This window comes from Cornus florida, unplaced genomic scaffold (genome assembly GCF_030987335.1).
Source record: "Cornus florida cultivar Cherokee Brave unplaced genomic scaffold, ASM3098733v1 CherokeeBrave_3.0.0_Hap2_Chr01, whole genome shotgun sequence".
Classification (NCBI taxonomy): domain Eukaryota; kingdom Viridiplantae; phylum Streptophyta; class Magnoliopsida; order Cornales; family Cornaceae; genus Cornus; species Cornus florida.
The window spans coordinates 111,246,508-111,262,970 of record NW_026775571.1 but is presented as its reverse complement, the minus strand read 5'-3'; the positions used below and the strand labels follow the sequence as shown (position 1 = coordinate 111,262,970).

The 16,463-nt window shown below is 32.8% G+C and overlaps 2 protein-coding genes and 1 non-coding gene across 3 annotated transcripts; all 3 read left to right on the top strand.

The window, feature by feature from the left end:
* LOC132316365 (uncharacterized) lies at nucleotides 1-1,148 on the top strand. The gene has a single exon (XM_059814875.1). It carries the CDS (start codon nucleotides 141-143, stop codon nucleotides 882-884), a length of 744 nt encoding a protein of 247 aa, XP_059670858.1. The 5' UTR covers nucleotides 1-140; the 3' UTR covers nucleotides 885-1,148.
* A 6,634-nt stretch (nucleotides 1,149-7,782) lies between these two features.
* Nucleotides 7,783-15,841, top strand: LOC132313954 (protease Do-like 5, chloroplastic). The gene is made up of 8 exons (XM_059812889.1): nucleotides 7,783-8,051; nucleotides 10,228-10,374; nucleotides 11,172-11,234; nucleotides 11,427-11,516; nucleotides 13,902-14,024; nucleotides 14,377-14,464; nucleotides 14,845-14,919; nucleotides 15,304-15,841. Exons 1-8 carry the CDS (start codon nucleotides 7,809-7,811, stop codon nucleotides 15,408-15,410), a joined length of 936 nt encoding a protein of 311 aa, XP_059668872.1. The 5' UTR covers nucleotides 7,783-7,808; the 3' UTR covers nucleotides 15,411-15,841.
* On the top strand, nucleotides 9,845-9,918 carry TRNAT-AGU (transfer RNA threonine (anticodon AGU)). The gene has a single exon. It is a non-coding gene; the product is annotated as a tRNA-Thr (tRNA).
* Nucleotides 15,842-16,463: the final 622 nt, after the last annotated feature.

The window sequence follows — 16,463 nt, the reverse complement described above, 5'->3', positions numbered from 1 at the left end:
GGAACTTCCACCAACTACTTTTTAAAATCAAAGTCGTCCTCCTCTCTACAAAACTGAAAACAACCACCCTCCTCCTCACCAAAGCCACCTCTCAACTTCCTTCCCCTTCCTCCCTCAACTTCCTTCCCCTTCCTCTCAAAATGGCAACACCTTATTTAGCAGAGAATCCAATCAAATCCAACAAATTCAAAGACTATCCACAAAAGGCGAATGGGATATCCAGATCATTTCTTCTATCCATTTTCATCTATATTTCCATATTCTATTTCTTCAATCTCTCTCCTTCCACCCTATTCAACACCACCAAATTCTGGTTCTTCATTTCCAACACTCTCATTCTCATCATCGCCGCGGATTCCGGTGCCTTCTCTTCATCCAAAAATCAAGGCCTCTACGAGGAGTATGTGAAGCACAGTCACAGTCGAGTAAGCAGCTCTTCTTCATTCGAATCCCAGTACCCTGAAATCGTCGAGAAAAGCAATATTATTCCACAAAAGGAGCTAATTGCAATTGAAAATTCACAAGAGAAGAAAGAGATCATTGCTGTTCACGAGAGAGAATCCCCGGAAAAAAATGGCGAATTATTGGAAAACTCAAATTCAGAAATGGCACCAAAAATCGACAATGAAGCTCGTGAAAAGAAGAAGAATGAAACAAGGTTTGTTCGAAGTGTGTCTGATAAAGCTATTCCTGTCAAAGAAAATGATAATCACATTGTTCTTCGAAGGTCGGAAACTGAAAAGCGCGAACCAAATGAGAAATCAGAAGATGAATTTTCAGAAATGTCAGATGAAGAACTTAATAAAAGAGTTGAGGAGTTTATTCAAAGATTTAACAGACAGATCCGACTTCAAGCAGCAGAAAGAAAATTCCACCAAATTTAAAAAATCCACAAAATTAAGAAAATGAGGAGATATTTGATGTCTCCTTTCTTATGTTTTTGTTTTAGTTAAATCTTGTCTTCTACTTTGTATATATTTTAGTAGTTGAGTGTAAATGTTTTATACTTTTGTCAGGCAAGTTTTTTTTTATCTCTCTCTCTCTCTCTCTCTCTCTCGCTCTTTCAATCTAATGATAAATTAATGAACCTTGTTTTCATCCACAGCATGTTATTGATGAAAAACACAATAAGATACACAACCTCGTTTTTAGTTTTCTCGTATGCTGAAAGTTGTGGCACATCACAATTTTAAACCATGTAAATGCGCATTAAATGATTAATAAGGAAATGGTAACATCTTGATTACTGTTGCTGATATTATTATGATGATGATGAACACAATAATCAACCATGTTGGACTAAGTCTAAGGTTTCAAAGTATTTATTTATTATTATTATTTTTTTAAATAGGCAATAAACATACACACCACTTATACATCAACTTTCGTTAAATTTAAAAAAAAATTGGGTGAGTCCGATAAACCATGCACTACATTAGCGAGTCGAATTATAGGATCCAACTTTTCTAAACAATCCGAGATGTTATAAGACAACTGTGTAGGTCTCACAACGAATGACAAAATTTTAACATTGTAATTCAACTCGGCAATTCAGTGAGCTATGATGCCTATCACTGTTTATTGAAAAAAGAGTAACAGGAATACAATGGCAAAAAAATACCGTAATACCATTACTTGCTAGTAATATATATGATGTCTATTAATTACCCAAAAAAATATCTATGATGTATGTTGAGTAAAAACAAGGAAAAAATTAACAAATATTAACTTATGTATTTTAAAATGAGCTTCCATCCTCACCCTTAGGAGTTCAAGTTTTAATCATGATACATGACCGAACATAACTTTGATATGGGTGCAGGCGCGGATCTAATTTTATTTATTTATTTTAGTATAGCTACTTATTTTTTTTATATGTTTAACAATTTTAAATTGTAACTACAGAAAAACATCATTATTGTCCCAATATCATTTTTAATCTTTCTGTTTTTAAAAGAGTCCCCTCACATAATTTTTTTTTGGGTCCATCCATGTTTTGGGGAGATGTTTCCAATTTTTTTTTCTTTTAGCTTTGAAAAATAATTCGTGTGTGTAATATATAGCATGAAAGAGCTAAATTAATTGTGGTTTGGAGAAATTTCGTGTACGAAAAAATCCAGTAAATGGGTACCTGCCACGTAGTTGAAATAGTTTTAGGTAAATGATTGGGCCATCATTCTCCGCCGCAAAAAACAATATCCAATTGCCCTATCGCAAAGATATCGAACACGTGGACGGTCGATCCTAGATTTTCTGTCACCGCCCCTAGGCACTAGCCATATCAATCTGTCCGCGCACCTTCTCGAACACGTGGAGTATCAGAGTAGTTGCCAAAAGAAGAAGAAAAAAAAAAAAAATAGATTCCATTGAAAATAAAGAAAGTACTTTTGTTTTTTTTTTGTTTTTTTGTTTTATGGGAGGAAGACTTGAACATAACACTGGCTGAGCAGTCAACCATTAGGTTACTATGTAATGTCTAAAATAAAGCATTTTACTTGGAATGATTTATACAAACATGATAATTTGTATTTTAAGTTTTAGTTTTTAGGATAGGTTATGTGGATGGTCCATTGATATAACTTCTTGTTTCATAATGAATAATTTATAAAATATGTGTGTGAATATTTATTTAATTAAATATATATGTAGTTGATACGGAAACAAGGAATGCTAAATTTGTATAAAAACTGACAACTTTATCTTTTGAAATAAGATTCAATGACTAGTTTTTTTTTGAAAAATATGCTTTCATATATATGGTTTTGTTTTCCTCCCTGATGAGATGAAGTAACCTATAACACTAGTGTTTTTCATCATTGAGTACTTAAAAATGATAGCATGTTTTATTTATAATGCCAAGACTTGTTTTGTGTGATGAGTAGATTTGCCTCACAAAGGAAAGACCGGGACAACCAAAGGAATTCCACTTTATTTTTATTTTTTATTTTTCCCCGGGATTCCATATTCCTAAAGCCAAGCAAAAGAAATTACTAAAGAGAGGTGATGAATTTAGGGGACCAAAACAAAAAAAAAATAAAAAAAGAGGGTGAGAACATTTGTCTACAGTTAATTTCAACATCACTTCGCATTCTTAAGCGCGAAGAAAGCAGTTGGACATGGTCATACCCATTATAACTTGGCACTTGGCACGCATAGGGCGGTCATGAAAGAGACCTTGGCAATTTGATTATTATTAGCAACAATAAGTCTCTTGAAGACACACTTGTGACTCATATAAGATATTTATTGGATAATTGCTATCCAAATGGATAGTTTAGAAGTCATTCTCTGATTATTTTTTGGTTTAACAAAATTTGTTTACAACCTATCAATTACCGCAGATAAACCAATGAATATTAATTAGTTCATATTGTATGATTCAGTACTCCAAGCCGTGTGGAATGAATAAATAAATAAATAGTTTGAATTGTTTTCATATTATAAATTGTCCTTTTAATTAAAATCCACTTTTCTTTGTCAAAAGTCACTCGTCACAAAACTCTCTTCTTTAGAGTATATAGGATCGTTATTTTGTAGCAAGCCGAAGCCTTGTTTGACAGAGAAGGTAGGTCGTGTGGAGCTGGACACATAACAGGCTTCACACAACAAATTAAAATTAAAACAAATTAAAATATAAAAATAACTAGCCTAACTAGCATCATAACCGGCTGACTGAACTAAGATGTAACAAGGTCATTTGTCCCACATCAGATTCGGATAAAAAAATAATTGGATATAAATAAGTGAATATGTTGCACTACCTAATAATTTAAACTTTTAAATAAATGAACAAGCGCCCTAACAACTTTAAACGAAGAGCCACGTCTCCCATTATATTGATATGTCTCGCTTTATTCCTTTATGATTCTCAATGCTTTACATTGAGGTAGGAAAGATACTTTTAGTTCCACATAACTCTTGCATGGACCGACCATAGGAAAGGTACTTTGAATATATGAAAATCAATGTCTTGTGGCCAAACAAGTGATAGGACACACATGAAAATTACGACTGTGATTTAATCAATTAGGGAAAGAGTAAGACACGTTGGCATTCCGGGTCAAATGATATTGCACTTTTACTCATACTTTCCATTTGTCAACTTATAATCTGATGGAAAAAACCTTGAGCCTTCAAATGGGGATGAGATGCAACAAACCATCTAAGAAATGGTCACATCTACTTTCAAACTTGGTACATAAAGATACCTGCTTTTTGGAAAGTAATACATAGATACTTGCTTTCACACGTTAACAAGGAGTTTTCTCCAAATTAATGCTCATTGATCTGATATGGTACTAATACTGATGGCATGTGACCTTTAGCAATTTAAAATATATAAAACTTAAAAATTTTGACAGATATTTTAATTTTATATACTCCCTATGTTAAAAAAATAAAAATAAAAATGTTCCTTTTCAAGGAATCCTGACTTGATTGTCCAAAATTAAACAACATCATTAGAGTTTACCATAGGTCATATAAACAACGATTTTTCTTTTAATATGTAAAATATTGTTTGATAATTCAATTCACTATATATTTTTAATTCCAAATATATTAATGTTGTATTTAGGAATACTGTAACTTCACATATCATATAAGTTAAAATTTGAAAAAAAAAAAATCTAACTTTTAACTCTCACTTACAATCTTACAAGCACTTCTAAAATTTTCAGTTTTATGAAACAGTGCCTAAGAAATAAGCACTGTTAGGAGTTAGACAATAGGACTCAAACCTCAACCACCCATCTGGGTGGAATTAAAAAAAAGCAAGATAGTTAACAAATGAAATTTGAACTTAAAAAAATTAAAAATTATTGAGAAGAATTAATTTTCCCCTAACAGCAGTCAATTATTGCTGGCGTTTGGAATAGAACTCACCTTCTTCCTCATTCTAATGATAGCTCCTTATTCGATATTCAGTTTATACGCTCTGCAAAGTAGTTTCAGAACAATAATCACATACAAGCTCACACTATAAACTTGTAAGTTGTAACACAAAAATATATATATATATATATATATATATATATATAGTTATGGACAATACTTAAATCCTTATTATTGTTGATTAGTTACGAGAGAAAGACACATACATGCGCATAGTTTTATAGGGGGAGACTAGATAGAACATAAGCAGCACAGCTGCACAAGCCCTAGGTGGGTAAATCAGCCTGGCCCACCATGTGTGACATATATGTCATATACTTTTCTCCATGTCCGGCCCAATCATGTCAGGACCAAGCCGGCCTGAAAAACAAGGCCTAGACCTGCCCATGCAAATATAATTAGACCAGACAATTAATCCTCTCCTTTATTATTTTAGGCCTAACAAAGTTAGCCATGGGACTAGCCCAAACTCAACTTTAGGCTTAACAAAGTGAGCCATGAAACATATGTTACACTCCAGCTGAGTCTAGAGCACCTATGAACTCATAGGTTTAAGGTAGGGCTGCAACTTGAGCGGGCCCAACCCAAAATAACCCGAGTTCAGTCCGAAATTTTGTGGGCTTGGGCAATATTTTTCTAATTTCGGTTTAGAACTGAGCTATATATTTTGAGCCCGAATTCAATTTGGGCTGGGCTTAGGTTGATATGGATGAAACCCAAAGCAAACAAATGGATCTTCTGTGTGGTAGAATTATTAGCTAATAAATTATTGTTAGTGAAGAGAATGATTTAACAAATCAAATACAGATTAGCTTTTGCTTTGACAATAAGAATACCTTAAATTAGGGTTGCAACTGGGTAGATTGGGTAGGTTTGGCACTCATCTCGGGCTAAGCCCATATAAAAAATCTTCAGCCCGAGCCTAGTCTGCCTTAAGCCTGAGCCGAGCTGCCCAAGCCCAGCCCATGTCATTTTTTATTTTTTCGAGTTTCATCCACTTTCCAAATTTACCAAAAAGTTCAACAAAATTTCTGCCATCAAAATATTTAAATTGGCTTTTAGTGTTTTCTCTTCAATTTTGAATATATATTTTTTCTTGAATTGGCCACTTATTCAACCTCGGCAGCTCAATATTTTTTCCCTCTATTGGCCACATTTATGATTTATCTAGTTATTATATGCACTCATTTCTTTGCTCTTATATTTAAATTGAGTCATAATATTGAAGTGTCAAACTGAATTGTTTCACCTTTTACTTTTGATTGTCACTTCTTTATATTTTTGCATATATGCTCAATCAAAAGTTTTGGATTTAGAAAATTACCAGCTGCTTAAAATTATTTTTCATTTTTTTTTTCCTAAAATAGTTTTTCATTTAAATTAACAAGAATTTTGTAAAGGGAAGAAAAAAAAATCTCGGTCACACAAATACAAAAGAAATTCAAGCATTAATAGGAAACTATCACGTTTTTCTATATATATATATATATATATATATATATATATATATTTTCAAGGCAAGAATGTTAAGAGTTAAGAGTTAGTTCTTAGAGGTTCAACCACGAGCTTTTACACACTTGCATGATTGCATCACGTTTTTGCTTACAAATATACAACCTTTTAATATAACATTTCACGCATGTACACTACTAACCAGTGATAGAGTATGTATTGTTTTGGGGCTCTTAGCATGCGCAAAGTCAAAAATAAAATAAAATTATATATATATATATATATATAACCTTTCACAACAAAGATAAATGAAACATTTTCTCATACCTGACATTCTAAGGACAAAATCCATACAACTCAACGTTAAAAGAAATTTTGAATAAAAAAAAATATAAAAAAAAAAATGAAAAAAGTTTAAAAGAAAACATTGTTATTGCATAAAGGATGCAATGCTGTTGCATAACAATATAACATAAGTAATGAGAATGAAAAATAAATAAATAAAAAAATAAAAATAATTTACCTCAACAGCTCAATATTTTTTCCCCGTATTGGCCACATTCATGATTCATCTAGTTATTACGTGCACTCATTTATTTGCTCTTATATTTAAATTGAGTCATAATATTGAAGTGTCAAACTGAATTGTTTTACCTTTAACTTTTGATTGCCACTTTGTTATATTTTTGCATATATGCTCAATCAAAAGTTTTGAATTTAGCAAATTACTAGCGGCTTAAAAATTATTTTCATTTTTTTTCTTCCTAAAATAGATTTTCATTTAAATTAACAACAATTTGTAAAGGGAAGGAAAAAAAATCTTGGTCACACAAATACATATTCGAGCATTAATAGGAAGTTATCAGGTTTCTATTCGTGACACTTGCATCACATTTTTGCTTACAAATATACAACCTTTCATCGTTTCACCCAGGTATAGTACTAGCCCAGTAATAGAGTTTGTATTGTTTTTGAGCTTTTAACCTGTGCCAAGTCAAAAAATAAATTATATATATATATATATAACCTTTCACAACAAAGATAAATAAAATATTTTCTCATACCTGACATTCTAAGGACAAAATCTATACAACTCAACGTTAAAAGAAAATTTGAAAAAAAAAAAAAAAAAAGGTTAAAAGAAAACACTGTTATTGCATAAAGGATGCAATGCTGTTGCATAACAATACAACATCAGTAATGAGAATGATTATAAAAAAAAAAAAAATGGTTTACCAGTTTTTACAAGATTTTTTTTTTTCTTTTTAAAAAGGTATTTTTATTATTATTACTTAATTATTTTTTAGTGGCGTCTGAAAACCGATGTAATGAAAGGTCTTAAAAATAGGAAGTCCAAGAACATCCAATAACCTTGAGCCACGTATCTACATGCCAAACTTTATCCACAATAATTCATAAAAAATAAAAACAATTTTAAAACACTTTTGAAAGATTGGAAAGTCATGGTGATGGTGTGGAGTTGTCTGCAACCCATCCCAACTCTAATTCCACCCAAATCTCATTCATCATCTAGTAAGAGTTTTGTCATTTCACGACGAAAAAGTATAGTCTTTACTGCCTCTGTTTTCACATGGTTTCTCCAATCTCTACCAAATTCAACACTTTCTTCATTTCATTCTGCGATTGCCCAGCCACAACAAGATGAATTTGACAAAGATGAAGATCGCATCGTTAACCTCTTCCAGGTCTCTCTCTTCTCTTTCAATATATATATATATGTGTGTGTGTGTGTGTATGCATGCCACGAACACACACTACTTTACTATTTACTATTCTAATTTTCTTCTTATTCTTCTCAACCCAAGTAGTGTTCATTTCACTCTGTAATAAAACAATAAAGGTGGGTATTTAGTGGGTTAAGGGGAAAGTGTTGTTGGATCATTATTTATTTTTCTTTTCTTTTTCAATTATGGCTCATTTTAGCTTCTAATCTGTGATTGGAAGAAATTGATAAAAACAGGTACATTGTTTTTTTGGGGCTAAATTTATGTTATTGGCACATATTTTAATATACTTTTTGAATAAACATAGCTTAGCTTAATCATTCGTTTTACATTTTGTTCCTAGAGTCAGTTTATGCACTCCATATCTTGTATAAATAATGAGGCAATTTTGTTTTAGAGGTGTTTAATAATTTTATCAAGTGCTGAAAACTGAAAATTTCAGTGATTCATTCATTAAGGAGATATGGTAATGCACACGTATCTCCTGTTTAAGAATATAAAATCCACTTAATGGGTTTCTAATTCTAAAGTTAGATAGACATAACATCTCATTGAGTACAAAAAATACTCATTGAAAGTAGTTCAAAATTTTTTAATTTGAATTGCCTAAATTTTTCCAAACTAAAAATTAAGCTGCTTTAACTTTTTGGCACAACTCTAAATTTAGTAATAAAATTTTCAGTTATAAAAAAGGGAATTGTTTGGCATTTGGATAACTTTTATTTTGGAAGTGATCTGGGTAAACACTCTGAATAGTTTGGATGAGATATAAGATGAAATTTCTAGTAATTAAAGCAATGCATGTTTATAATCACATAAAAAAAACAGGTATTACCGTTAGAAATATTATCATAACTCATGTATTACAGAAGACTAATTCTTTTATGCATCAAGCTAGGGGATATAGTTGAGTTTCGTTCATTACTTTTAAGAAGAAAAAAAAGGGACTGAATTTGGGGATGATTTGAGGATTTTGTTTACAATAATAATTGGTTTATCATTTTGTATCGAGGAGCAGCTTTAAGAAAGAATCAATTCCACCTAAAATTTTATTTTACATTTTGTAATTAATTTAATTTAAGCCTACATTTACTTTGGAGTAAAAGGAAATCAGGAAAACAAATATGCTTTCTCTGATAGATGAGGTAGCTAATAAGTAACTGAAAAACTTTGCACAACGCATGCTGGATGAAGTTGGCTATGTCTAGAGTATTTTCTCAATATTGGCTTCTTAAGAACATAAATTGGTAGCAATATTTAAGAATGTCAAAGAAAAATGGAAAAATTGTTTCAACAAAATACCTTTAGTATTGTACTATGAGAACGGCAACATTATGGAGGTTTCTGGTTCTATTTTCACTTTATCAGGATCAGTTTTCTAAACGCCAAAAGAAAAATAAGTTTGTACTTTATTTTTCACTTTCTCACAAAGCAAAAGTGAGTTGTTAAGAGTTGCTTTCCAAATTATTTAGGAGGAAGCAATTTAGAAAATTTTCTTATCTGGAAGAAGTGTGTTCATACCTCTAACTTTATCTTAATTACTCATTCGTGAAGTTAAACTTTGTCATGCTTATGAGCCACTGAGATTATTTTAGGGTCAGAGAAGTTTCTTCCTTGGGATACCGAACTATTATGGCCTACATGCATCCGATTCCGATCTGGTCTTCTTTTTTGGCTCTTCGTAATAGAATTACTATTGTCTAAGAATACTTGTTAATTAAATGATAAAGTGTTGAACTTTTCTTCTTGGAAGAGCTCTTGTAGCTCAGTTGGTTAGAGCACCCGTTTAGTAAGCGGGAGGTCTTGAGTTCAACTCTCAACAAGAGCATCTTTTTGCCTACCAGAGATATCTGGACAAGTACATCCTGCTAAAAACTTTCACGTGATGATATTACGAAGTCTGTGATCCTATCATCTTGCTTCACTCTTCTTATCTATCATAGGGTTAAATATTCAAAGTTCCTTTTTTTCTACAAACACTTATTTATATATTCATTTTCTCTTGTTTTTTGTTGAGGGAAGGGGAGGGCAAGGGTAACAATGCTAGTGAATGTGATACATCTTCTTTCTTTGCCATGGATGGATATGCTTGCAGTTTTATGCTAAGTACTAACAGATCTTTCCAAATTGACTGTAGGAAACTTCACCATCTGTTGTCTTCATTAAAGACCTTGAATTATTAAAAAGCCCCAAAAGCTCAAACGAGGTTACCGTGACTGGAGATGAAAATGCAAAAGTTGAAGGGACAGGTTCCGGTTTCATTTGGGATAAATTTGGTCACATTGTAGGCATTTCCTTTTTGAAATACATGCTCAAATTCCTCAAGCATTGTTATATACAGACACTTATCTTGCTTAGTTTTTCTTTCTGTAGTGCTTTGATCTCTAAAATTAGCAGTGATGATTCACTTCATTCTTTCCTGAGTTCAAGACTGAATCTCCCTAACATGCATGATTTGTTCATATCCATCTTTTCAGGTCAAGAAATTTGTGCAATACTTTGGGTTGTGAAACATAAAATTGTTTATAAGAGATTTGAAATTATAAGTTTATTTATATGTACCTTTTAAATAAATAAATAAAAATTTTATTTATGTGCAAATGTTTCCTTGACTATATGTTTAAATCATCAAAAATCTTCATAAGTATGTATTTGGTTTAGCTTTTATCTATAGATTTTGGTCATTCTTGCAATTGATTACAATTTTTTTTAGTACCATTTGAGCTTTAATGCTTTTTATACATTATATATTCCACAAAATTAAAATGATATTTTTTCTATAATGAGAACTGTTGTTACTTTGGATCATGATTACCCTTTTCTTTCGGTGTCCTTTGTCTTCACTATGTGGTTCTATTTTTACTCTATTTTAATAAATTTACAGGGAATAACTTCTTTGCAAATTCCAAATGTGATATTTTAGCAATTGTTGCCTTTATAAGATACCCATGTCCAAACTTCTATCAAAATTTACTACATTTCCTTTTTTTAAAACAAAAATTTATTTTATGTTTGATCCTTCTAGTAGGTTTGAGGTGTGTACTCTAAAATTTTTAAGTGAAACTTTTTTATGTATGACAGGTCACTAATTATCATGTTGTTGCCAAATTGGCCACAGATAACAGTGGACTACAACGTTGTAAGGTTCTGTTCTTATTTGTTATTTCCATCACTTTCTATTTCCTTCTCCTTCATTCTATTTTATCTGGTCAATGAACTGGATGTTTAGATACCCTTTCAAAAAAAAAGAATGGATCTGTGGATAACTCATGATCATTCTTCATTCAGTATGGCTTGATAAATAGCAATAAAATATTAGGTGCTTTTCTTTTACAGGTGTTTCTAGAGGATGCAGGAGGCAACAGCTTTTGGAGGGAAGCAAAGATTATTGGTTTTGATCCAGCATACGATCTGGCTGTTCTGAAGGTATATAATTGAAACTAGCTCTGAATTTCTTTGTTTTTCATTCTTTATAGATCTAAACAAGGTATGCTTTGCATACTTTCACACAGTTGATTCTAAAAAAAGTTAGATCATTTCTATGCTATTGTAAACTAGTAACTCTGAATTTCTTTATATGTTGAACCAATCACTAATATGAAACAGAACCTTAATGGGTTTTTGAAAGCAGGATCAGTTTCTTTATTTATCACCCATTTAACTAAAATACTAAAATAACATGAGAGAGAGAGGTTGAAAAAAGCAGGACTGGATATGGGGAGGATATGGAAATATATAAATCCATATTTGATGTATATTTTGTATGGGACAAGTATATAATGTTGATTGATTAATTCAAAATTTGACATTAATAATTTCATATATTGGAACCCGAAGCAATATCCAAAAGAAGTCCTTTCGTCTCGTCTGTAACTGTGAATTGACTGAATAAACGGCTGAAATCAAGAAAAAGATCAAAGAAGTCAAAGAACACACCTATCAGTACTTCTTTATTGTGTTTAATTATTTACAACTGTATTACTTTTCTATATTGTCCATTGCATGCTTCACTTATTTTGGCATACATCATCATTTCCTTAATCCCATACGAATGGGGTCTGCCCCATGAATTCTCTTTTCCTGTTTATTTTTAATTTTTATCACAGCCCATTTATCCTATTATATTTGGCTTAATTATATGCTCTGGCATATATACGATATTGAATTCTTTTGGAAATTTTTCTAGACATGTTTGAATTGTGTTTATCATTTTCTAGGAGCATCAAAATAGTGTCATTTTTTACATGCAGTAGAACAAAAACATTTCTTGTAGAAATTGTCCACTCTTCATGGAATCATGGGGCTAGTGTTGTAGACTCTATTACAGGCCATTTTAAAGGGCTTCTCACAAAAATAATGTTTTGGGTTGCAATGTTGTGGTTCCCTTGGATGACCGAGAAAAACATGTTCCGGATGCATATTCCATTTCTAGCAATTTGGTTTTTCTGCACCATGTTTGGATTTGTCTTCTTCAATTACTGACAAATACTCAATTCCTCAAATACAATTGGATTTCATACCAGGCAGACTCTAGCTTCCATCCTATGATTAGCTCTAGATATGTAAGTACCTTTAGTTGTATCTCCTAGATCGTCCTGTGTGTTTCTTTGCCTATTGGGAATTGACTCATATGGCTTTCTTTTAATGTCTTCCCATGGTACTATAAAGTAAGAATAGCAAGGAGAAGAACAGAATGGAATAGATTGGATTGTAGCGTTCTTCCCCTTTTTTATTATTAGTAAGATAGGTTAGAGAAATAAATAATGAATTACAACCCATAGCTCTATTCCTTTTCTTAATGGTAGCTCCTGTCGGTTTAGAGAAAGCTAGATAGAGGAGATCCCTTAACAAATCAAGTGCTCCTATCTCGCTGACTGAGTTTGCTTTCCTGTCCGTCCTCCCCTCCGCTAGTAGGTGGTTATAGATATCGGTCAAAAGAGTAAGGGGGATCTCAAGACTGGAAGGGCCTTCTCCTGAGTGGCCATTGTTTTTGTTTAAAAGTGTGCTTCCCTTGCCAGGTCTTGCATCTCAATACAGTTTAGTGCTTTGGCATCCTTCCCTAGGTACTTAACCTTGGTGATCACTTCATGAAGTACCAAAGCAAAGTTCTTGGTGAATCCCTTTCGATTTCTTCTGTTCTCATTGTACAGAATCCTGTCCAGGGCTTGTAATAGCTGCAAATGAGACTTTCTGAAGCAGTTGTTGCTTTAACACTTGCCAAGCTAATTCTATATTGAAAAAAATAAATACTTGTTGCTTTAATGAGTTCAACTTGATTCAAACAAAAGGAGCACATACAGAACGAAAAAAGCGACTATTCTGCAGAACACTTGCTTATGCATGTAGTGTCATTTCTGTATGACTTCTAATTTGAGCAAAAGCATATCCTTCCTGATCATTCTCCACAGCAGAACATCTGAGCGTCACGAACTCTGAATTTGGTTCTTATCCTTATTATTTTAGTAATCTATGAGCGTTATAGCAACTTTATATCAATCCTGACAAAAAAACCCAGTATTAGTTGCTGTTCTGCACAAACTACCCTAATTTTTGTGTGTAGATGATGATGGACTAATTGGCTTAAAGAGAAGCCTCGCATACACGTGTTGGCATATTTAAGTAGTCTTAAAGAGAAGCCTCACATACCCTTTCTATATTATATGCATCACCTACTGACTCAGACACTGTTTATGGTTTACCGTATAGCCTTTTTTAATTTATTACTTGTACATGTTAGCATCTTACATTATGTTAATTTCTGTATAAATATAGAAATGTATAAAAAAATCCTTGACCTAGAGCTGTTTGCAGGTTGATGTTGAAGGGAATGAATTAAAGCCAGTCATTCTCGGTACGTCCAGTGATTTACGTGTGGGTCAGAGCTGCTTTGCCATTGGAAATCCTTATGGATATGAGGACACTCTAACAATAGGGGTACCTTCTCAATATAATGAGTATATGTTGTACATTGCATTATTAGGCCAAAGCAAGTTGCAGCTCCTTGTGCCCATCACTAAATTTTATAGTAGCAGTTGTAGGTATTTTCTTTTATCAATAGAAAAATATCTCACACACAAAATCATGTATTGGAGTGTTATGATTACTCAAATGAGAAATTAAATTTTTTTTTTCAAGAATAGTTTGTCTTAGGCTTGGTTTTTGATGGGGAATAAACTGCTTAATTCAGTTTCAACAGCACAGCAAACATTACCTGCTTCAATGTGAGATGGTAAATTAACAAGTACTCAGGAGAATGAAACTGGTCTAATGTATAATCTACTATCAGGTAGTCAGTGGATTAGGCAGGGATATACCCTCACCAAATGGAAGAGCCATCCGTGGAGCTATACAAACAGATGCTGCTATTAATGCTGGTAAATTTCAACTTCCTTGCAAATTTATTTTTGCATTTCTGTAGACAGTAGGAAAGACATGATGGAAACGCGAAGAACCTAATGGATCTAAATACCTTCTATTCAATCCATCATTGCATTTTTGTATAGCCTCTGTAGCAATTCTTCAATTTGAGTGATGTGAAGATCACTCTGTTATCAAATGAACAATCCTTTAGCAAACAGCTGCTGAATTAACATATACGTGTTGCACTTCACTAACTTCAATGTAGGAAAATTATTGTTCAAGATCATGCTAGAAATACTATGCTCTGTCATTTGAAGTTCTGTTAGACTAGCATCCTTTAGAAGAAATTCAGAAGCTAAAAGTCTTAGGTTTTGATGCATAGAAATTTCTGCAGGAAATTCAGGCGGCCCCTTGATTGATTCACATGGTCATGTTATTGGGGTTAATACGGCCACTTTCACTCGCAAAGGTAAAGCTTTATTTTCTTTATTCTATTTTTTTAATGTATTTTACGGAATTATAGATTTTCTGCAACTGTGCAAGAGATGAAAACCTGCAATCATTACCATCACGTTTGCCCTAGCCTCAATACTAAATTTCAAACTTTCTGCATGCAATTGGAGAAAAGAAAGAGTCTTGTAGATTTTTTTATCATCTGGTGTTATGGGTACTATATGAGCAGCACATTCATAGTGTTGCTTTTAGATTGAGAGCCACAAGTGTTTGGAGTTTCAAATTTCTTCCAATTTTTTTGCCCAGATATTAATAAGGAAACGGAAACAAGGAAAAACCAAAGGTAGCTAACAGATACATTTTGAAGTTTTAATTGCACTTCATTTCCATTGTGATGCAGGGACAGGAGTATCCTCTGGTGTCAACTTTGCCATTCCAATTGACACTGTTGTGCGGACTATTCCAAACCTTATTGTTTACGGAACACCTTACAGTGAGAGGTATTAGTTACTTCGGTCAGTCAGATTGACCATATGCTTCTGTTGGCACTCATCCTATGATTAAAGGTGATTTTCTCCAATGAATAGAACTGGGGGCAAGGTCAATGTTTTACATGAAGAAGGGTAAGAAATGAAGGAAACATTGATGTTCAACTCTTTTAACTTTTTCTCAAGCTTTCTGATGATCTTGGGTGCATAATAGATAAGATATTAGCGCGATATGCATAATCAAGTCTTGTTTTTGGTACTAAGCATTTGATGTTGTCCATTCTGGACTTTGTATAAATTTAGTGATTGGATGCCAAAATATGGGGATGAATTTGGTTCTAGATACTGTGTAAAAGAGGGGGGAAAAGAAACTAGTTCAGTTGATGCTACTATGTTATGTTTTCTTTTCTTCTTCTACGGATGCCATTATATATATATTTGTTAGGTAAATGAGTTGATCGTGAATGGATTTTTGTGAGGATAGCTCTGCAGCAAAGGAGTCATTGTCATAGTTCGACTCATCTATTTCATGCTAATTTTAACAGTAATAGATTTCCAAATTTTGCAGGCCTTGCTTTAGTTTTCTCTTTAATTTTATTTTTCATTTTATGTGACTATGTCAAAACCTTTTTTTTTTCCCTCTTTCTTCCCCCTAAGAAAAGAACACAAACCTCTTGAGGCTTTCAAAAGAAATCAAGTTTTATGCAGAAATTATGCAAGATTTATAATAATTGGAATATGATATTGTGCTGGAGTGAAGGTAAACATGCTCCATGTGGACTAATATGCAGACTGTATACAGTCACGAGTATTCATCAGTATATTCAAGTATAACCAGAGAACCACTGATGGGTGTTCCTGTGTGTATCAAGATCAGGATTGATCTCCGAACAGGGTTAATGTCCAGAACCAGCTGACTTCTCTGAGAATTCCTGAGATCTTCCGCAAGTACTTGTATTATTGAAGCACCACAACAGAGGATCAACAATCACAAGCTCCTCATGTTAGGATCATTTTATGAGGTAAACAGTGGGCTGTGGTTGATAAACAAGATGCATCCGCTTAAAGTGGC

Coding starts and splice junctions, on each gene's coding strand:
- LOC132316365 (XM_059814875.1), top strand. CDS start 141: ATGGCAACACCTTATTTAGCAGAGAATCCAATCAAATCCAACAAATTC.
- LOC132313954 (XM_059812889.1), top strand. CDS start 7,809: ATGGTGATGGTGTGGAGTTGTCTGCAACCCATCCCAACTCTAATTCCA. Junction 8,052..10,227: donor GCATCGTTAACCTCTTCCAG/GTCTCTCTCTTC, acceptor AATTGACTGTAG/GAAACTTCACCATCTGTTGT. Junction 14,920..15,303: donor GGCCACTTTCACTCGCAAAG/GTAAAGCTTTAT, acceptor ATTGTGATGCAG/GGACAGGAGTATCCTCTGGT.